The sequence below is a fragment of the Vicugna pacos genome, chromosome 1 (assembly GCF_048564905.1).
Source record: "Vicugna pacos chromosome 1, VicPac4, whole genome shotgun sequence".
In the NCBI taxonomy this organism is placed as follows: domain Eukaryota; kingdom Metazoa; phylum Chordata; class Mammalia; order Artiodactyla; family Camelidae; genus Vicugna; species Vicugna pacos.
Window position 1 is genome coordinate 17,738,837 of NC_132987.1, and position 22,083 is coordinate 17,760,919.

Consider the following 22,083-nt stretch of genomic DNA (forward strand, 5'->3'; position numbering starts at 1 on the left):
GAACACACCGGGCAGGCGTGTTTCTATCCAGAGGTGACACAAGGTCATGGGGAAGGCAGCCACCCACCTGGTGTCAGACCTTGGTCCCCACATCTGCAGCCTGACTCATCCCTCTGTGTCCGGGGCCAGCACTGAGGGCCTCACGCTGCCGGCTGGTGGAAAGAATGAGACACCCATAAACAGGCATCCTCTGGGAGCTAACCATCCTTTTAAAGAGCTTCTTCAAGTCATAAGTGTGAAGTCCTCTGGAGCAAACCAGCAAATGAGAAGGAAATTTCTGCCATTTGCCTCGTGATTTAGAAGGACACAACCTTTTCCTCAGTCAGCAAGGAATGAGTATGGCTGGGCTCAGTGAATTTCCAAATAAACCAGAGAGCAAACCAGTCAGAGGAAGTGGCTGTGCAAGTTACTAGTCACAGGGGTGGTGATGGTTGCTCTTCACTGAAAACCCCATGTCCCTCAAGGGCACGCCATGGAGGGAGGGCTAAACCCGGCAATTCAGTGAGAGCTGGAGCCACCTCTGGGACCTCTTAGGTTTTAAAATTAGACTTTAGCCAAAATAAACCATAGACATGGAAGAAGGGGGTGTCAAGAAAATTAGAGAAACCCTGGTGCCAAATGCAACCCCCGAGCCTTGCTTTATGAGCATGGCCCAATTCGTGGAGAGCCGCAGACAGCAAATCTGGCAGCATCCCAGGACAGCCCGTGTGGCCGAGGTGGGCAGCATGAAGATTTAAAGCTGATTTGTGTCTGCCCCCATGTCAATAAGCCCCGAAGTGTCACAGGCAATCTTGTTGCACTGTTTTCAAGTTCACTATTACCAAGTTAAGGTCTAAAATGGTTTCATTCCTAAAGGAGATTTATTACTGGGGAAACACTGCGCTCTGTAACTCAGTGTCCCCGGAGAGGACACCACATCACAGCAGGGTACAATAACTGATGTCCATGCATTTTCTAAAATGCCCCAGAGATGCCCCCCAAAAAGTATATGTTACTCTACGTACTATTTAATCAGGCAAGAAAGTAGATTCCATTTTTTTTTATTCACAAAAGAGAGCAAAACCCAAAAAGTATTGATGCTCAAAAGAGGAAGTTCCAACCCTGGAGGTTTCCTTATGTGCAGCAGATACAGGTGCACCGACGCGTCGCCTCGTGGCCTTGCCCAGGTCATGGGCTTTGGCACGACAGCTCAGCCGCCTCGTCCACGTCCTCAGGGAAGCACAGCACCTTGCTGGGGCCCTCGGCTCCTGCAGCCTTGCGGCCTGTGGGACGACAAGAGTTCTGTAGGACCTCAACCAGAGCCCTGTCCCTCTCCTCCGTCCCTCGCACTGTCCACAGAGGGACAGCGGAAAGGGCGAGCTAGCTACATCGCGGACCTTGAGGCAAGGGGTCACGGTGGATGGAGCGGCAATGAAGGGTCCTAATACGTGTGCTAGGGACTAGGAAAGAATTAAGAGAGGACATAACACTGGTTGAGCACTTCACACATGTCAGGCCCCAGGCTGAGAACTTCACATGCTTTGTCTCCTCTCACCCTCAGGAGAGCTCACTGAGGAAGGTGCTTATTATGGGATGGGTGGGTCTATCATCATCTCCATTTCACAGATGAGGAAACTGAGGTCCCAAAAGGAACGCAACTTTCCTAAGGCTATTCAGCTAATAAATACTGGAGCCAGGATTCAAACCCAGGATTGTCAGTCTCCAGTGCCCAGAAAAAGTGCTGGGCACCGTGAAAGCACGTGCTGCTCCTGCCAACTGAAGGCACAACACACACACATCAGACACGTGGCCAGAACACCAGCACCTCGGCGAGGCTGCTTCAAGGCCATGCCCACGGGAAGCTGTGCGCCTATTCCTGAATGTGGTCTGGGCTCAGAATCTTCTGGAATTGTTCCCTTTGCTCATTATCACCTGAGGCCAGAAAGTCAGGCTCTTGATCTCCCAACTCTCCTCAAGAGCGTTGTCGAGTCAGACCTCCTTGTTTCCAATCACCCCCGCTAAAGGGTGAAGATGTCCTGTGACTCTGGACGTGTAAGGAAATGCATCGCGGGCTCTCTCTGAGGGCAGTTCCCCAGAGGAAAGCTGGCCCTCAAAGTGCCACCAGGTAAGAGTTCTTCTCTGCAGAGGATGGCTTTGGAGAACCACTTGCACTTGGATGTGCAGGCTTGGGTCTCTGATCCACATGGAGCCACACTTCCCAGGATTTCTCAACTCCCTAAACCCCATCCCCCTCCTGCTCGCCCCTCAGCTGGCCATGAGCAGCAAGTGGATGAGACAAGGGCCAGCAGGGCTCAGCTCCCATCCTGCCTACCCCCACCCCTCAGACCACCTGTTCTTGCTTGGCTGGATTCAGATCTTCAGACTGCGAGGAACACATCAAACGTTTAGGAAACTATATTGGTTAAAACCCGAGCATTCAAGCACGCAGAGGTTATTGCCATTTCAGAGCCGCAGGCAGCCTTCTCCTGAGACAGCCACCCTCACGTCCTTTGCTCTTCCCAGGACATTCAGCCCCTGGCCCATTCCACCTCACCTCGGGCTCCCGCCCAAGATATGCCAGTGCCACTTGGTGGCAGGAACAGCCCAGGCCTGGTGACTGCTTCCACTTGTGGAGGGAGGTAAGTCACGTGCCCTCTGAGCCCCCGGGGCTTCTCACCCAGATGTGAAGGTGGGGACGACCCAGCACGCTTTTCCCAAAATGTGTGGGCTGAGGGATATGAGAGTCACAGCATCCCAGGGCATAGGGCCCTGTGTGTCACCCTCTGCTTCTCAGTGACCCCACCAAGGGCTTGGTGGAAGTAGGGGGTGACATCTGGCCTCTGCCTTTGAAGTTGGCTTCCAGAAAATGAGTTAAATTTTCCCTGTGGTTTCCATAGGAGAATGCAAAGTAACTTTGCAATGAGAGTATGGCTCCAAAGTAAAATGCAGCAAAAAGTGTAACAAGGTAGAAAGCAATACCGTTACTCTGAAAACGCAACAGAGTAGGACTGCTGCTGCTGTTACGTAGTGGCCCCTGTTTTCCCAGCAGGCCCTTATTAGAGGGAGCACTTGGTTACCACATAGTTGTTATCAGTCTCCCCATGTGCTCCCTGCAGATTTAATAAAGAGCAGCTCTGCCTTAATGACTCACCCAGAGGGGCTTCCAGAACCTTGTGTGAAAACTTAAACCTGGGGAAGAGCAGCGCCAGTTCCCAGCGGGCATCTTCCAAGTCCTTGCTTCCATGGACCGCATTAAAGGGCATTTCTGTGCCATACTGAGCCCGGAGACTGGGAACAGACAAAATGAACAAGAAACAATTGTTTCACTGGAAGAAAAATTTTCTGCTCTGGGGCAACACGGCCACCAGCTCCCAATCAGCAGCTGACACTTCAGTGACATGGCTTTCTCTCTGTTGGAAATGCCGAGAACGGCAGCGAAGGCGAGAGGAGCTGGCATCTATTCCACCACGGCAGTGTTCTGGGCACCCTGCCAGTGCCTCCTGTACCTGATCTCCCTTCATTTGTGCCACAGGGAGACTCTGTCATGATCCCCAGTTTAAATATGCCTGAGTCATGGTGTAAGCCCAGGAGCTGCCACTGTGTTGCTGGCTAGCATCCTGCCGAGGGCTCGCTACAAGTTGGCATAGTTAATCCCCCCACCTGAGACCTCCTAAGATAACATTAATATTGCTAGGACTTCCTGCATGTCAATATTCTAAGTACTTCAAATATACATACTTACTTAACATGAGGCAGGTCCTGTTATAGTTCCCATATTTCAGATGAGGAAATTGAGGCACGAAGGGATTAAAGCATGGATGACCCAAGGTCACAGTTAGTGAGGCTCAGAAAACCTCAGACCTGAACCCTGGGCCATCTTTCACTGGCCCAGGCTGCCTCGTATGTGTGTGTTCCTGGCCCCCTACAACTACAAGGTACAACCGCAGTTACTTAGTCTCTTGCTAATTTCTTTCCCATTGGCTGGGCCTCTCTCAGCTTCAAGGGCAAGACACAGTGGATTTGGCATTGGTGGTGTCAGGCTAAATATTCACACAGGGCCAGGGAGTAGACCGAGGCAGCCTGGTGCAGTACACAGAACAGGGTGCTCAAGGCTCTCAGGGACTCAGGACACCTTGGGCAGGGAGTAGAAAATGGGGGTGGGGGTTCAGTCTACAATGTAGATTCTTAGGCCCCACCCAGAGTCTCTGACTTGGCAGGCCTGTGTGGAGTCTGGGAATCTGCACTTCCTGGATGAGTGTGGCAGGGGGCTCTGGGACCATGCTACGGGATCCTCTGGCTGCAGAGAGAAGAACAGTGAGGACTGGATCCAGCCGCAGCCTTCAGAAGAGGGGGAGAGGCCACAAGGAGGCCTCAGTGAAGGGCTGGGGGCTGGATCAGAGGGGGAGGATGTCAGGGTCTCCTCAAATCCCTAACAGAGAGGTCAGGGACTCCTCCCACATATAACAAAGAAGGAGCTCCATGGCTGTCAAAGAGCCTCCTGTGTTACCCACGACTCTGGGCTGAACCTGGAGCAGGGCTCTCAGCTTCCTTGGATGCAGGTTTTGAGATAGATGAAAGGACCACAGCTGGTGACATCACCTGTCAGGCTGCTCCCTCCTGGCCACATCGGGGTCACAGGGCCCCATGAGGGTTCGCCAGGCGGTGACCACGTCCTCGGTACCCTCAGTCCTGGTGAGGATCAGGAGGCGGCTCGGTCCACTGCACATGTAATGGAGCAACTTCTCAAATGCCTCCTAGCACAGGGAGGGGGAAACAGTGACCCAGGCCTGCAGAGGGTCAGCGGGCCCATCCCACCCACAGGATGGGGGATGGTCACCAGCCGGCAGGCCTGTGGAGGGCTCCAGGGAGCCGGGGCAGTGATGCCCAACTACACCCAGAGAACCTAGATACAAGTTAAAGGCAGAAAGATGAATCTTTGAGTTCACTCATTTGGGGTTGAACATGAGATTACTAAGTTAGGTGGGGGCATTGAGAAGACCAAATACATGGGAGTCATGTGGGTGTGGGATGCAGTAGAGGCTTATTTGGGGCAGTGCCTTGAAGCCTGTCCTTCTTCAAGGAGAACTCGGGCTTCCTTCAGGGAGCAGCCCTTCCCCATTTCACTCGGTCCTTGTCGGGCTGACAGCCACAAGGCCTATCCACCCGTCCCCACATATACCCCCTCATCTGAGAGGTGGGGCCCAAGCCAGGTCAACTAGACCCTCCCTCCCCAGAGGGAGATGGAACGTGGCTGAATCTGCGTCACCCAGCGGCCGCAGCCGCAGTGACTCCCTGGGATCCCTACCCCCACCTCGGTTTTCTCCCCACACCTTCCTCGTGCAACTCCTTCAACTCTCTTCAGTTCTGGGAGGCACGGAGTCTCCTTTCAATAAATTCCTTATTTCATTGCTTATGTTAGAGTCAGAATCTCATCCTTGCTGCCAAACAGCGTTGAGCTGATACAGCCTAGAGTCATCATTCTGAGAGCAGGTTCCCGGCCCACCTGCTGTTCAGACTCTTGAACTTCATGATACTCCATTTTCTCCCAGACCAGTATCAATCCGTAAACATAATGTTGGAGACAGAGAAAGAAGTGAGAGCGTGTTGGAAGCAAAGGAGCTGACCTCACCAGCTCGGCGCTGGTAGAAAAGTCGCATTTCGTCTTCCGTCATGGTTCTCTCTTCGTTTGTTAAAATGTCGAACCCGGCTTCCTGGATCTGCAGAATATATAAATACACATTCTGAAAGGGTAAAGCCAGCCCAAATCCACATTTCGATGTGTTGAAAGTAAAAGATGTTGGAAAAGGCAGCATGAAAAGCAGTGGAGACCCTCATCCTCGTCACATCTGTCCCAATGAGATTTAAAACTTTTAATCAAATGGAATTTTAATTACAACTCCTTAAAAGCCTTCTCTTCCCCTCAACCCAGCTACATGAGGCACCCCCTCTGTGTTTCCACCAGGGAAGACATGATGGTAGTCCATAAGGTAAGTGCCCTCTCTCTTACCTTCATGATAATCTCATCCATCTTCCCATGCACCACCGCGTCTGGTTTAATGATGGCCAAGGTGCAGGCCTTCTCTGATGCAACTAGAACAAGCCAGGGATGGTGCTGTCAGATGCTGGGCTCACAGGAGGCTCGCAGGAGGCCCTCCGCAGGGACCTGGCCACCCTGCACACAGCCCCCGGCCTCCTGGCTGTGCTCCTGCAGACCTGGACTTTAGTGGATGCAGGGGTCTGGCTCCAGACCCCAACCTCAACCTGGCTGCAAGGGACAGAGACATGCAAGAGACACGGACCGGGTGTGTGGAGGGCATGGGGAGGGAGAGAGATGCAGGAGGAGATCAAAGATGACTCAGGAACAAAACCCCAGAAACAACCGAGTCAGCCTGGAGCCAGGAAGAGCTGGAGCAGAGGCAACGCAGGCCGGGCCACTCTTGACCCTTCCTGTCACCTTCTAGTGATTCTTGGTCTCTAAGTACTGTCTATACTGTGTTCTCCTCTCACTCCACTGCCTCCTTTGCCAGGGCGTCTTTTGTACTTTCCAACAATGTCTCCAGGCAGCACACACAACTAAACTGCACCCTCAGTCTTCGCGCTGTTCAAATTCTCCAGAGAATTGGCCAGCTAGCTGTTTGGCGCCCAGGCACCAGACACAGCTCACAGGCCAGCCCACTGCTCAGCGACCCCGCGTCCGACCAGCGGCGGTGGGGCGGAGGGGCCACGTGAACGCAGGCCACCGCGCATGCCCAGTGGGCGCCTCTGCGCCGCCGGTTTGTCCCGGCCCGGCCTTGGTGAGCTGCCTGCACGCTCCACAGACTTTGCATCCCCTGTGGCCTATTTTCTCAACTTTTACACAAAACCTGCCAGTCTCTGCATCCTCCTGTGGAAATATAAGAATGTGGACTGCAAAGGTATGAATCATTTTAAGCCACCAGTCTATTCATTTTGTGTGTGTGTGTGTGTGAGCACCATGTCTAACATCCTGTGACCACTTGGACTTTAAGGAGCTCTTACAATGAGTTCCCTTATAAATTGACTGACTGACCAGAGCACCTGGAGGTGGAGAGCAAGAGGCCAAGCGGAGCCGCAGCCTGAAAAGGGAGCAAAAGGAAAGAAAAGCCAAGGAAGAGGGGGCTGCGGGGAGGCCAGAGAAAACGAGGACAACGAGAAAGGTCGCGACGTCTCCACACCAAACGAGGAGGGGGCTTTGAGTAGGAAGACTCTGCGGAGGGCAGCCAAGCCTGCAGAAGGATGCCGTGGGCTATGACTGGAAACCGCCCGGCAGAGTTGGCACCATCTGGGCACTGGAGCCCCCGGTGAGAAGCAGTGGGGGGAGGAGGGGGCCCAGAGGCCGGACCGCAGCGGGTGGGCCGGGGCTGGGTGAGAGTGGCCCCAGGAATGTGGACTCGGTTCAGGACCAGGGCCCTGGGGTGAGGAAGGCTAAGGGGAGGGGCAGGCTTTTGCACAGGTTTCTAGGAGTTGAGTCTTGATTTGGGAGGAAGTAACAGGGGCAGGGGAGGGAAGAAAGAAGAGAGAATCTCCAAAGGAGGCATTAAACGAAGCCAAATCGCTGATTTCCTTTTCACACTTTTCTTGCTCTCCTAAACATCGCCTCTTCCCTTGTTACAATCCAGCTCTGCCAGCCCTCATCAACCACATGAGAATAAGTGGCCTTTCTGTTTTGGGTAGGAGGCAGAACTTCCTTCTCTCTCCAGCTGGGTTCCCAAACGGAATCCTGGCTTCCCAGTGTCTCAGTGACCAGGTGGAGCCCCCCTGCCAGAACAGCCTCTGTAACTTCTGGCTTCTCTTCACACTCTCAGGGCAAGGTGTTCTTCTCATACTAAAGGTTCAGGAAGAACTGCGGTGCCCAGGAGTGTGAAATCCATGGGTTGATACTTGGGGGATACAGGGACGAAGGTGCAGGGCTGTGGGGAGGGAAAGTGTTCAGTACAGAAAAAGGTGGAAGAAACTCTTTCCATCAAATAAGGACTAAGGAAGCACCAGCATCATCACTCCCCCTTATTAATGTTGCTCCTCTCTATTTTATTAAGGGAGTCTTTCCTGATGCCCAGCGATTGCCATGAAAGTCACATGTCATATTTGAACTTGGTCAGAAAGCGGTGAAAGGTGCCTGAGAGGCTATTACAGGGCAGGAGGGAGACCTGGCACCGTATGTTTGAAGTCAGGTGGCTGGAGACCATTTGGGTCATCTTCCCAGAGTTCAGGCTGCTCAATAAACTGATGACTCGTATATTTTTTAAAAAACACATCAAATCTGAGTCCACGTTGCCTTTTTGCCTTGCTTGTTGGTTCTGTACTCACCCACGTCCTCATCTTCACCATCGTCCTTTTCATGGGAAAAGCATTCATCTTCATTAGAAAGAGCCTCGTCTTTAATCTAGTACAAATTGGTCATGAACAGAAAGGTGTCAGCTAATTAAAATTCCACAAAGCCCTTCAAAAACCGACAGAAGCCCAAGAAGTAAGGGTCCCCAATGCAGAGCAAAAGAAGAGGGTCAAGACTTGGAAACTTGACAAGATCCTTTTTAGTTGTTAGGTTATGGTGGGGGATGAGAGTGTTTGAAGGCAAGGGAATCCATGCTGATCTTAAGGTTTAGATTCTGCCTATTTTCACAAGCATCACATAGAAACCAGGGAAAAAGACAAAATAGAGAATTAACAAGAAGACAAAGGAAGAATTGAAATGCAAGCAATTATTCAGCAATTGCCTGTGCAGTGCAAGGAGGTAGGAAAGAGAGAGGTCATTTATTCATGGAGGAGGCATAAGGGTTGTGATTTTCTTTCCTGGGGAAAAATTGCCAATTTTCTTGGGGAAAAATATAATTTGATTCTAACTCATTGTATAAAAACAAAGTTTTGCTACCTGGAACTGAATATGAATTGGAATTGAAATGGACATAGAACAGGTTAAGGTTTGTTTGGCAGGTGCTCAGAGCACCAGGAAATACTTCTTTCTACCTAAGGTGTGTCAGTTTTCAAAGGCTGCTAATTTATTTGTGAAAAACTTGCAGTCCATGTTGTCATGGAAGTAATTTATCCAAGTCACAAGCAGTGCTGATCCTACTTCTCGTGGTAATGACGGAGCTTAATTTCTAATTAAAGAAACCTGGGATCACAAGGCAAACTCGGGAATGTGAGGGGAGGGCGGGTCCCGAGGAGGAGGTGACTCCTCCTCCCCGCTACTGGATTCATCACTATTTTCATTTCTGAATTCGTTGTCAGGGTTCCAGAAACCCTTGTTGAGAGAGAAAGTGGGGAAGAAAGGGAAATGGATAAAAGACCTTAGAGTGTCCTGGATGAAGGGGATGACTTCTTAAAAGGGGGCTTCATAGTGGGCAGTGCCAGCCTTCAGGGGGCTCGCCGCCAGGGTGAGCATTTAATGCAGCTTTCTGTGGACAGTGAGGAAATTGGCGGGGCAAGGGAGGGACCTGCTGGCCTGGCCTAGGAAACATTTGTGAGCTGGCCGCCCCTAGGACTGCTCTCCTTACCACCCTCCGCTCTCCGCCTCCGGCCAGCACCCTCTTCTCTGCCTCCAGCTGGTCGAGGATGGTTTTCTGCAGCAGAGGGGCATCTGCTCCTCTAACCACCGCCACCAGGTCTCCTCCCTGGAACACAGCCCAGATGGTCGGCACAGACCACACCGTATCAACCTCTGTCCAAGAGTGTCCCAGAGGTTTGCTTAGGACCATCCCCAAGGTCAGAGTCCTCCTTGGACCCCAGGCCCACAGCCTCATCCACTTCTCTGCCTGCTACCCCACTCCCCTCCCTTCAACATTAGAAGGGTAGCAGGGAGTTAGCTGCAGGAGGACCAGGGTCCACTGGGTTGTGAGTGACTAAGGGCGGCCTCTCCATGGCTCCTTTGCTCAACGAATATCAGTTGAGCACTTACTATGCCAAACACCAGGACAGGCAGAGAGATAAACACTAAACATGAAAGACAGAGTCCTCACCTTCAGTGAATGGGGGTTCTAGTGGGGAGAGAGGTGGCCAGGTCAGAGATACAATTACAGTAGAATAAGCTCATTGCTTTCATAGGAGTACTTGGAATTTGGGGCAAGAATCAATTCCCAACTCCATCTGGGGCGATCAGGGAAGACTTCCCAGTGGAGGTGGTGTTCCCGGTGAACCTGAGTTTCCCGCTTTCACTTTTTCAGAAGTCTGGATGCCTGTCACTCACGGAAGTCCCGTCCCACCCCGAGAGGACCACCACTATGTGACTGAGGCACTGCCACGTGTTCCCACATGGCCGATTATGTTTTTATGCTTCAATCCCACCCACCACGGGCACAAGGAAGCAAACCGCTATTGTCATGATCCAGTTTCTGCAACTGAGCTCTGATGCCGGTTCAGCTGGGAACACGTTCATCTCAACACTTCCCGCCTCCCGCCACACCCACCAGTTTTCATCATGGAACTTCAGTCTCCCTCCTGAATGTCAAAACTCAAATTATATTATACATACACCTTCATTTGTGATACTTGCAGTATCTGAGAGCTGAGGGACCAAAGGTTTCAAAACTAAACTACCCTGGCCAGTGGGCAGACCCCAGTTTCCCTGACTGTGCGATGAGAGGCTTGACCGGGTCAGGAGGAGAACCGCAGTCAGCTGTCTTCAGGGACTGGCAAGTGACTAAGCCCAGGAAGCCAGGTGTGAGACAGGGGACCCTCGGGGGCCTGGAGCCCAGTGTGGATGTCACACGCAAAGGCATCCAGATGATCTTCCAAACATTGAACCACTGGGCTGTCAGCAGTCGTCCCTCTCATTTCTGACTCTGTCAGCGTATCTTCACAGTTTACAATGAGCGAAGGTAAATGCAGAGCTCGTCCGCCCCACGAGGGAGTATTCACAACTGCTGAAAGGTCCCCTGTATGGAGCCGAGGGTGGGAATCTCCACACTCTGCGCTCTGAGAGTCAGACCTCAGTCAGGAGTGTTCATGAGCCAGGAGGAGCCCACACATCTGAGTGACTCCTCCTCCTTCCTGTATCCTGTACTCGGGAAGGCCAAGCCCAGAGTGACCGCCAGGGGCTGGGCGTCCACCCCAGCCGGCCCACGGGCAGGGCCCCTGCCAGTCCCAGTCCCACCTACACTGCCGCTATTAAGGACGTCTGTCCACACCCATAATCATAGTCCAGGAGAAGATGCAGTACTGTCTTGGATGAGTGAGGCCTCTTGGTGACTGCCAGTGAGAATTAATGCCAGAAAGACGCATCTACCCCAGCTCTCATGATCTGCTACCAGGGATCTGAAATGTACTTACTGCATAAAACAGAAAGGTCGGCTCACACCTCCCGCGGTATTTTTCGAGGACATCGAGACAGTCCGCTTCTGCCTAAAGAAAGTGAGCTGTCGGCGGGGGCAGGAGGGTGGAACAACCATGCAGGGATGACACACATACAGTGACGACACTCCCCAGGTGGAGCCCTGGCTCACTCATGCTGCTCCTTCTAATGTCTTTTCAGCAGAATCTTAACAACTGTCCTGTCAACATATTGGTAAAACTGGTTGCCAGTGTACTCTTTTGAAGAACAAACTCAGGAAGAAATAACAGCTTTGCCTGCTCCAGATAGAAGGAGTCCCCCCACACCCCGTTAACATCCCACATCTGCCCTGAGTGGCAGCAGCAGAGGTGAGGCCCTGCAGCTCTGCCTGCAAGTCTGACAAAGCCCCTCCGCCCATGGACGAGGTTCCCCATCCAGGCACCCCCTCCACACACTCCAAGAAAGCCTCAAAACCACGTCTCCAGGGAGTGCCAGCCCTGGAAGCCCAGCTCCTGGAGAGTCAGCATGAGGGACACTCCTGCATCTCCCGTCTGCACCTCAGACCCGTGCAGCACATCCAGGGTCTCATACACGTTTCTCTGGAATCCATTCCCATTTCCATGCATTGATTGACCCAAGTTAATGTTTGCTAGAAGTTCCCCTTGAGGGAGCAGAGGATGGAAACCATAAACCCTGTGCTCTGACAGTGAAACTTCAGGGCTTCCAGTGTGCACGAGCCAGGAAGGAGCACTCGCCTGAGAGTGGCGGCACCCCCCACCCCACCCCAGCCACAGTATCAGGAGGCAGCTCCACCCACGTGACTGCCGGCCAGGCGGGATTGGGGGAGTCCTCCTCTCTGGAGACACTGATATCAGCCAAAAATCCACAACAGATGCCTTTTCACTAATCTGAAAAGGGCCCCTCAAACTTCCTGCTCCTGTTTTTCAAATTTTCCATGTTTTCACAATGTTGTGCGACATTCTGCAGAGAGAGGATCTTACTAATGCAAAATGCAGGAGGTCCAGGCCCGCTTCCATCCTCATCTTCTGGAAGAGGCTCACCACGGGTTTGCAGGGGCCACACCAGCCTTGATAGACGTCGACAACTGCGTGGAACCCAGAGGCAGGGGCGTTCAGTGGGCACCGGCACCCAGCACATCAGGCAAAACTGACACCTGCACGTCCTAACCCCTCCGGTGCACATCTGTTTGCAGGGACATTTAATGGTTGAAGGGATTTATTGTCCCAGCAGAGAATGAGCGAGCACAGAAACACAGCTTTCTCTCAGTCTTCTGATCTCGGTGTTGCGAATCCTAAACACAACCAGGTAAGTACGATGGAAAATCACTTCCTTAATGTGGATTCTTTACCTTAAGGAATTTTCAGCTACATTCAGGGTCAGGCCTAGCACAGAGAGCCCCTCAGTAAATATTTGAATTGGACTGAAACTATCTCTTCTAAAAGGAAGAGGAGGTGACCTGTCAGCATACGATCAACTCTTAGCTACTTTGATCATAAACAGCATTCATCTTTCCCCCGATGAGTTAAAAGTCACTTACTTTGGGTAAAGGAGAGCTTTCCTTGCTTTATCAAATCAACATTGTTCTCCTGGAAAGTGAACCTGATAGAGACCTAGGTGGAAACTGGGGTGCCTTTTTCTGCTTTGGCCCCAGTCTCTGGAATAGGGTGGGGCCAGGTGTGAGGGACTCTTTTGTCTGATTGCTCTAGACCCCGGGCCTGTAAGAAGCTAAGCAAAGCCAACACATATGCACAGGACACAGGCAGGACCTACCCTGCCCGGTCAGACGCAGCAAGTGCTAGATTGTCACATACCCATGGTCACATTTTAGAGGAAGGATGTCTTCCTAAAGACCTCAGCACTCACAGAGCTCATGCCTGGCCCACACAGCTGGGCGCTTCTGTTCAGCTGCTGGAGCACATGGTCACGGGGAGAGACTGCAGACACTGCTTATTAACTATCAGCCCTGCCAATCTTAATAGCATGCAATTTGTGATTTTACTTTTTGAAGATTCCCATTTAAAGTTTTTCCCATCATAGGAGAACGATGAATAAAACATGACGTAAATTATCGATATTAAAAGCAGCATCAACTTCGGCAGCACTGTGTTCACACTGCGCTGCTGGAGTCAGGGGAGGAAGCTCCCCAGTGATGAGGAAACTTGCACTGGGCACCGTGGAACGTGCCAGGCTTGGACCCAGAGAGGGAGGCTGTTGGGGGAGGCATGGAGGGGGTTCAGGGGCCACTGGGCTGCGTGCTGAGCCAGGCCAGCTGGGCGCTGGGCTTTGTGGAGGCAGAGACCACTGAGGAGTGTGGAATGTGGATTTGAGGAGTTCCATCCTGATTTACTAGGCAATGAGGATTCACAGTAAGTTCTAGAAAAGAGAGGGAGCTAATGTTTACTGAGCTACAAGAGGGCATCTATCCTTTGCTTTTCTTTCAAAAAATCCAGAGAGATAGGTATCATTATCCTACCATAGAAATGAGGAAGGAAATAACCAACCCGAGGTAAAATTAAATTCTCAAGCAGTAGAACCAAGTTTTGGACTGAGGTTTATCTCGTGCCATCGCCTGGGCTGTTTCTACTATTCCAGGGAAGATGCATGCAGTCAGGAGTGTTGATTAGTTCAGTCAAGCAGGTGAATGCAGACTGGACCTAATGCTTCTAACAAACAGAACAGGGCAAAAGCAGTGGGATGGCGCTTTTGAGATTAGGTTACAAAAAATCTATGACTTTTCTCTTTCCCTCTCTCTCTCTGTCTCTCCCTCCCTCCCTGAAACCTGCTCTGGAAGAAGAAAGTTACCATGTTTTGAGTAGCCTTAGGGAGAAATTGATGGTAGGAAATTGATGTCTCTGGTCAACAGCCAGCAAGGACCTAGGTCCTGTCAGTAGCCACAGGAAAGAACTTGGAAGTGACCTTCTAAGATCTGCCAAAGCCACATGAGGGAGCTTGGAAGTAAATTCAACTCTAATTTGAGCCTTGACATTCCCTGTCTGACTCCTTAGCTTCAGCCTGGTAAGGGACCCAGAGCCAAAGGCACCCAGCTGAGCAACACCTGGATTCTGGATCCACAGAAACCAGGGGATACATCCTTGGTGTTATAAACCACTAAATTTTGGGGTAAACTGATGCTCAGCAACAAATAATTGATACAAGGAGGATAGGGACCAGGAGACCTGGTGACAGTGGCTTGCCATTTCCTGATGACTGTAGTTCCTGGTTCCACTCCCTTGGGTTACCTGGCTCTCCTTCCAGCCCGTGAGTTCCAAGAGACCCCATATCCTTTTCAATACATTCCCCTTTTATGCTTCAGGTAATTACAAGAGGTGTCTTTTCCTTAACACCAGACAACCCCTGAGTATGACAGTCAGATCCAAAACAAGGGAACCCTGTTATCTGACAGTACTGACTAGTTTCCTGAACTGAACTGTCGGATATTCAAGCCAAAAACATAGATATATGCAAAGAAATTACCTGGTTCTTTATGTATGAAACTCAAGATTATAGGAAAATGATGCTCTTTGCAGCTTTCTCTTCATGGTTCAATATGTCATTTAGCAGTTTTGAAAAAGATGAGTCTAAAAATTATCTTAAATTACCAGTTAGTCCTTTGGAACTGAGCATTTCATCCCAAAGTTCCTGGGTGCTGATGTTGACCTAACATCAAAGAGGAACAAAGAATGTATTACTGAGGGCACCGGTGGGAGACAATTTTATGTTTTTGCTCCAGATTATCTATCCATCTATCTTCTTTCTCTCTGTCAATGAAATAGTTACAAATACAGCTCACACTGTCCTCTTTCCTTAATCTTTTCTCCTTCTCTCTCTTCCTGCCTCCATCCCCAAGAGTAACCACAATCCTAAGAAAAATCTCATTTTTTAAAAAAATAATTTTTACATGGTACTTGTTCAAAAAAACAATATATAAAATTGGTCTATGTGCATAAAGGTGCATACATAGCACCATACGTTTTGCAACTTGCGCTTTCACTCAACATTTACCGTTTGGTTTTTTTTTTTTTTTTAGGTGGGGGAGGTAATTAAGTTTATTTTTTAAATGGAGCTACTGAGGATTGAACCCAAGACCTCGTGCATGCTGAGGATGCACTCCACTTCTGGGCTATACCCTCGCCTCACTCAACATTTAATTTTGACATTTATCTGTATTTATGTACAGAGAGGTTCACATTCATTTCTTCTTTTTTGTCTTTTTATACATTGTACGAGCTATAAATTCTATACAGTGAGATACACAGAATTAAACTATTACAAATCAATGAGTTTTGACAAATGCTTTCACCCAGATAACCACACCCCCATCACAATACAGAACATTCTATCAGCCCAGCAAGTCCCCTCCTGCCTCCTCCCAGTCACTCCCCACTCCCCACCCCAGGTAAACACTCATCTGTTTTCTGTCGTGATAGATTCATTTTGCCTGTTCTAAAACTTCATATAAATGAAATAATACAGTGTGTCTTATTTTGTGCTGGCCTCTTTCGCTCAGCATATTTGGGAGATCCATCTGTGTAGCTGTCTGTCAGTGGTTTGTTAATTTTTATTCCTGAGCATGTTCCATTGTGTGATAGTATCATAATTGGCTTGATAGTTTGGGGTTGTTATGAATAGAGACATGAATATTCTTATAAATCTTTTTTTGTTCATGGTTTTGTTTTTTTTTCGGTAAGTAAATACCTAGGAGTTAAATTGCTGGGACATGGGGTAAATGTATGTTCAATTTAATAGGAGACTGCCACTGCTTTTCCTAAAGTGTTTGAAACAATTTAAACTTCTACCAGTAAAGTGTAGGAGTTCTGGTTGCTCCACATTCTCACTAAAATTTGGTGTTTTCAGTCTTTTAAATTTTAGCCACACTAATGGTGATATAGTGGTATCTCATTGTGGCTTTAATTTCATTTTCCTGATGACTAATGGTGTTGAACACTATTTAATGTGCTTATCAACCATTTGTATACATTCCTTGAGAAGCGTCCATTGATCTGTCCATTTTCTTATATTGGATTGTTGGCCTTTTTATTATATATATAATTATAATATTTATATTATATATATTTATATACTATATATATTTGGGGCACACGTTCTTTGCCAGATACATGTATTGTAAATATTTTCTCTCTGAGTCTGTGGTTTGCCTATTCATTTCCTTAACAGTGTCTTTTGTTGAGCAGAAGTGTTTAATATTGATGAAGTCTAATTTAGCAAATTTTAGCTTTGTGGTTAAGGCTACTTTGTCTTCTTAGGAAACCTTTCCTCAAAGTCACAAAAATGCTCTCCTATTTTCTTCTAGAAGCTTTATAACTTAAGCTGTCACATTAAGCCATTTGAAATTAATTTTTGTCTATATTGTGAGGAAAGGATTATGGTTAACTCTTTTCCCATGTAGAGGCATAGCTGTTTCTGCAAAATTTGTTGAAAAAATTTATTTCATTATTAAATTGCTTTGGCACTTTTGTTGAAAACCAGTTAGTTGCATAAGTATGGGTTTATTTTGGACTCTATTCTGTTTCATTTACCCACTTACCTGTTTTTTGCTGGCACCGTACTATTTTGATTACTGTAGTTTTATAATAAGTCTTAGAATCAGCCAGGGTGAGGCTTCCATATCTGTTCTTCTTTTTCAAGATTGTTTTGGCTATTCTAGGTCCTTTTCATTTCCATATACATTTTAGAACCAGCTTGTCAATTTCTGCAATGATTTTAATTGGGATGCATTGACTCTGTTAACCAATTTGGGGAAAAAACTGAAATCTTAATAAGAATGAATCTTTCAGTCCATGAGCATAAAGTTTCTTAACATTTATGATTAAATCTTCCTTAATTTTTCTCAGCAATTAGTTGGATTGCTTGGAACTCATTGGGATTAGTTAGAATGGTTGGATTGGTTGGAACTGGTTGGATTGGTTGGAATTGGTTGGATTGGGTGGAACTGGCTGGATTAGTTGGAACTGGTTGGATTGGTGGAGTGTCAGAGAGGTAGAAGTGTGTTGTTCTCTCATTGCATCCTGTCAGGTGACACACAATGTTGATCTGCCCTATTACTGATGATGTTCACTTTGATAGCTTGATCCACGTGGTCTGTCAAGCTTCTGCAAGGTGAAATTATCTTCTTTCCCTTTGTAATTAATAAGTTTTGTGGAGAGCTGCTTTGAAAATATATAAATTAAAAGACCATGACAATGACCACTCATTCTTAATACAGGTATGCTAAGGTCTTTGTCCTTTTAAAGGGGCTGGAAACATGTACCATCAGCAAATCCTCTATGGAAAGATCCATCTTTCTAAAGAAGCCATGCTTCCATGCTTTTTAGTTTCTATGAAAAAAAATAAGAAGAAACAGAGAAGTGTTCTCAATGCCTTACCTGAGACAAGAGAGTTGGACTTCATCATCCTGAGCCCACAACTAAAGTTCTGCGGAACGTGACAGGGTTCAGAAGAGCCCTCACCTCCACCCTCTCAGTCAGTGGCAACTCTCTGTGGTGCAACCCCCGTCATGGGCTGAGCCACACCAGTAGTGGGGCCAGGGCCATTTGGACAGTTGAAGAATCTCACTGTGAAGAACAGCGCCGGAGCAGAGAGGTGTGGAAATATCTGGACCTCAATAAGCCCTACATGAGGTAGGGAATGAGTGGGGAGCGTGTGGTACCTTTTAATCAGACTGTCTCCTGATGTCCTGCAATTTCTGGCTGAGTCACAGAAGAAACCCTGAATATTCTTAGCCAGAGAGAAGACAGGGCTCCTGAGTTGGCAAACCCTAGAGCACTCTTTCACGGAGTTGACCTGGTAGAGAGGTAATGCTTACATAGATGCCTCAGTGCACAGCCACTCTCCCTTCTCCGTCAGCAAATGGGAGCACTTACTGTGAGTACCACATTGAACTCAGAGCTCTGGGGAATATGCATGAAAAAAAAATGGTGAAAATCGTAGCTACTCTCAAAGGGGATATAAGGCATAGACACATGAAAAGATAATCATATGGGGCAAAAATTTTAGCGCCACCACGGACAGCATTCAGACCAGCCTGGAAATGTCTAAAGGCGTGTCATCACAACAACCCTGCTGGCTACGTATTATCCCTTCTGTTCACACAGAGGACATGGAGGCTCAAGGAGGTTGAGGAAATCGTTCACACAGCAGCAAGTGGTAGGACCAGGGTCCCACAATTGATTTATGGACAGAATACAGACGTAGGAAAACTTCCATATCTCTAGCGTACTAGAACATCAGTGCTGGAAGGCTCTTAGCGAGAATTCGCCCAACATCCTCATTCTGCAGTTGAGCAAGCTACAGCCCAGAGAGGTTATGTAATTTATCCGAAGTCCCAGATTTGGCTAAGAGTCAGGAAAGAGCTGCATCAGGTCTTTGGGCTTCCAGTCCAAAGCCCGAAGCTTCCCTTCCCCGCCAACCCCAGCCCCCGGGCATGTGAAATTCACATGAAAAGTGCTGGTGCCACAGAGAACAAAAAAAGGAGAAATCAGATGCCTCAAGATGACTGCCACTCTACTCCCCAAGAGGTGCCTATAGCCTGAACACATATCCTGATGGGCTGAATTGACTATGAGACATTTTAAAGTTTGCTTTAAAGTTTGCTTAAAATGTACCCATATTACACATCATCCGGATGCTCTTACGATAAAGCCCTCCCTCCCAGTTCCAGGGCCTATGCCTGCATGTTTTCACCATCACTTTCAAGTCAACCACTACTTAGTAAGACCAGGAAAAAAAGAGCAGACGCTGGCTTATGGAGTCACCTGTCACAGGTGCAAATGAAGTAAGGCACTCTATAATGAGAGTGTAGTGCGTAAAATATCAAAACACATTTCCTGAATAAGTGAATGATTGAAGGGAGCCAGAATGGGAAAACTGGGTCTCCAGAGAGTACGTGGTTACGGACACATGCCCAAACTCAAAAGAACCAATACCGTATTCGTTCAACCAGTTGTAATCATATTTCAACAACAAAAAAAGTCACATTGAATTATACTGATTCAGATTTTCTTGGTTTTTTAGTTTTCTTTTAATTCCTGTTTGGGCTTTGTGGTTGCATAAACTAGAAGCATAAACAGCTTATACCCAAGTTTCTCTGTTTATGTTTAAGTGCACAAAAAATTTGTCATCACTAGAGGTCCGAGATAAGATTTTTTTTTCATTTAAGGTGGAAGGGTGCAATGTTCAAGTTTGAGAACACGATCACCTACTGCTGGCAAACAAAAGATTGTTTTTAAACTGCACTTTCTGCTCCACACTATCCTCCTTGACCTCCAACTCCAATCAAGTGCTGGAAGCAAGCTCCCCTTTGAGGCTTACCTGCAGGGCAGTTTCCTTCTTCTTGCTGCCCATGGCTCTGCAAAGAAGACAGAAGCTCTGTTACTGCGGGCTCTGGCCGCAGCCTCCCACCAAAATGTTGCGCTGATCAGCAAGCCAAGAGCCTTTTTCGGACAAAGTTCCCGCGCCTTTAAGTGAATTCTGAGTGACAGCAAATAAACGCAATGATGCAAAATGAACACCCCATGGGGGCAGCGGAGCTTGCAGCCCGCGGGCTCAGGGTTTTTGGCGGATTTGCGGAGCCCCTTCCATTCCCCGGAGCCGGCCAAGGGGCGCGCGCACAGGCCCGAGTTGGGGCTCCAGCCATGCAGCCCAGCAAGCATGGGAGGGCCAGCCGAGGAATTCGGGCAGGAAAAGGCCACAGAACCCTGCAATTCCTACTGTTTCGATTTATTCCTGGGAAACGGAGCCACTGCAGACAGGTACACGGTCCTCAACTTGCAGCGAGAGTTTCCAACCGAGTCCGCTGAGACCCAGCCACGGTCGTCATAGCAACACAGCGCTACCAGGTAATAAACAAAAGTGCACATAAGCCACGCCCACTCTGGGCCCAGCGGAAACGCAGGAAGGCTTCCCGCCCCTTGCTGTCAGAACTGGACTGCAGGAACGCTTTCATTGGCTGAACTGTTTGTCCTTGTCTGGGACATTTGGACCCACCGAGCGAAGACCCGGTGCATCCATGTACTGTGTAGTTGCGTCCTCGAATCCCTGTGTCCCTTCTGCCCCACCAGGGCTGGCATGCAGCTTTTCTATTGTTACTTAATACATGCCGGGCAGAGGGGGCTCCAGGTTTTGAGGGATCTGAAGAGATTCCCTTTAAGACAAAGCATACAAAATTGCAATTTCAAAATTAGGTATGAAAGTCAAATAAAGCAAATAGAAAATAGTTACAAATATAGTGTGAATGATCAACACCAATTAAAAAAAGTTGTCAGTGGTTAAAAAAAAAAAGGCCCGACTGCATGTTGTCTACAAGAAACCCACTTTAAATATAAAGACACAGATTTAAAAGTTAAAAAAAGACACAGTTAAAAGTAAAGTAAAAGGGTGGAGAAAGCTATGCCATGCTAACACTAATCCAAAGAAAGCTGGAGTAGCTGTATTAATTTCAGGCAAAGCAGATTTCAGAACAAGGAAATTATCAGGGATAAAGAGAAGGCATTACATAATGATAAAAGGGTCAATTCTCCAGGAAGACATAACAATATTTACCATGTATGCACCTAACAACAGAGCAGCAAAATACCTGAGGAAAAAACCGATAGAACTGCAAAAAAAAAAAAAAGAAAAGAAAATAGATAAACATACTTTATAACTGAAGACTTCAACACTACATCTTTAGGAGTGAGCAGCACCAACAGGCAGATAATGAGCAAGGATAAAGTTGAACTGAGCAACAACATTAATTAACCTGCTCTGACACTTATACAATACTTCATCTAACAATAGTGGAATACAGATTCTTCTCAAGTTCACATGGAACATTCATCAGTGTTCCACATTCCAGGTCATAAAACGTGCCCTAACAAATTTGAAAGAATAGAAATCACACAGAGTATGTCCTCAGACCACAATGGAATTAAACTAGAAATTAATAATAGCTGTTGAAGGAAATAGAAAATAAATTAAATAAATCGAAAGATACTCCATGTTCGAGGTCAGGAAGGATCAATATTGTTAAGGTGTTAATTCTTCCCAGTGTGATCTATAGATTAAACACAATTCCAGGCAAAATCCCAGCAAGCTATTTTGTGGATATCAACAAACTGATTCCAGAGATTATATGAAAAGGCAAGAGACCCAGAATAGTCAACACAGTGCAGAAGAATGACAAAGTTGGAGAACTGACACTATTGACTTCAAGACTTACCGTAAAGCTACAATAAGCAAGACAGCATTTTAGTGAAAGAATAAACACATGGATCAATGGAACAGAATAAAAAGTGTAGAAATAGACCTATACAATGTAGTCAACTAATCTTTGACAAACCGGCAAAGGAAAGTCAGTGTAGAAAGAATCGTCTTTTCAAAAAATGGTGCTGGAATAATTGGACTTCCACTTGCAAAATATAAATAAATCTGGACACAGACCTTGCCCCTTTCACAAAAATTAACTCAAAATGGATCATAGACATAAATGTAATCTGGAAAACTATAAAACTTCTAGAAGAAAACATAGGAGAAAACCTAGGTGATCTTGGGTTTGGCAATGACTTTTTAGACACAACAGCAAAAGAATGATCCCTGGAAGAAAAAATTTTGAAAGGCTGTTAAGAGAATGGAAAGACAAGGGAGAAAATATTTGCAAAGCACTTATCTGATAAAGGACTTTTATCCAAAATATACAAAACTCAACAATAAGAAAACAACCCAATTTAAAAATGGGCAAAAGATCTGAACAGATCCCTCACCAAAGAAAACATACAGATGGAAAGTACACAGATGAAAAAATA

The 22,083-nt window shown here is 47.7% G+C and overlaps 1 protein-coding gene across 4 annotated transcripts; it reads right to left on the reverse strand.

Annotated features, from left to right (window-relative positions):
* Positions 1–1,024: 1,024 nt before the first annotated feature.
* Positions 1,025–21,020, reverse strand: NME9 (NME/NM23 family member 9). 4 transcript variants are annotated; one of them, XM_072957259.1, is made up of 13 exons: positions 20,939–21,020; positions 20,012–20,132; positions 19,613–19,649; positions 14,884–14,941; positions 12,265–12,368; positions 11,263–11,334; positions 9,492–9,608; positions 8,305–8,380; positions 5,987–6,069; positions 5,604–5,696; positions 4,579–4,733; positions 3,131–3,267; positions 1,025–1,262 (listed from the first exon to the last, which is right to left on the reverse strand). In XM_072957259.1, the coding sequence occupies exons 3-13, from the start codon at positions 19,643–19,645 to the stop codon at positions 1,168–1,170; spliced, it is 1,023 nt and encodes a 340-aa protein (XP_072813360.1). In that variant the 5' UTR covers positions 19,646–19,649; positions 20,012–20,132; positions 20,939–21,020; the 3' UTR covers positions 1,025–1,167. The 4 variants fall into 4 exon arrangements, with proteins under 4 accessions (XP_072813360.1, XP_015104844.2, XP_072813348.1 ...); XM_015249358.3 differs by lacking the exon at positions 20,939–21,020 and having other exon boundaries at positions 20,012–20,160; XM_072957247.1 differs by lacking the exons at positions 9,492–9,608; positions 20,939–21,020 and having other exon boundaries at positions 20,012–20,160.
* Between the last annotated feature and the right edge of the window lie 1,063 nt (positions 21,021–22,083).

Bases quoted from the DNA above. Each gene is read 5' to 3' on its own strand.
- NME9 (XM_015249358.3), bottom strand. From the start codon at position 20,160: ATGTGCACTTTTGTTTATTACCTGGTAGCGCTGTGTTGCTATGACGAC. The intron at 6,070-8,304 runs GTGAGTACAGAA...GGCTTGTTCTAG, and splicing joins TGGTGAAGATGAGGACGTGG to TTGCATCAGAGAAGGCCTGC. The intron at 4,734-5,603 runs GTCAGCTCCTTT...TCCCTGTGCTAG, and splicing joins ACCAGCGCCGAGCTGGTGAG to GAGGCATTTGAGAAGTTGCT.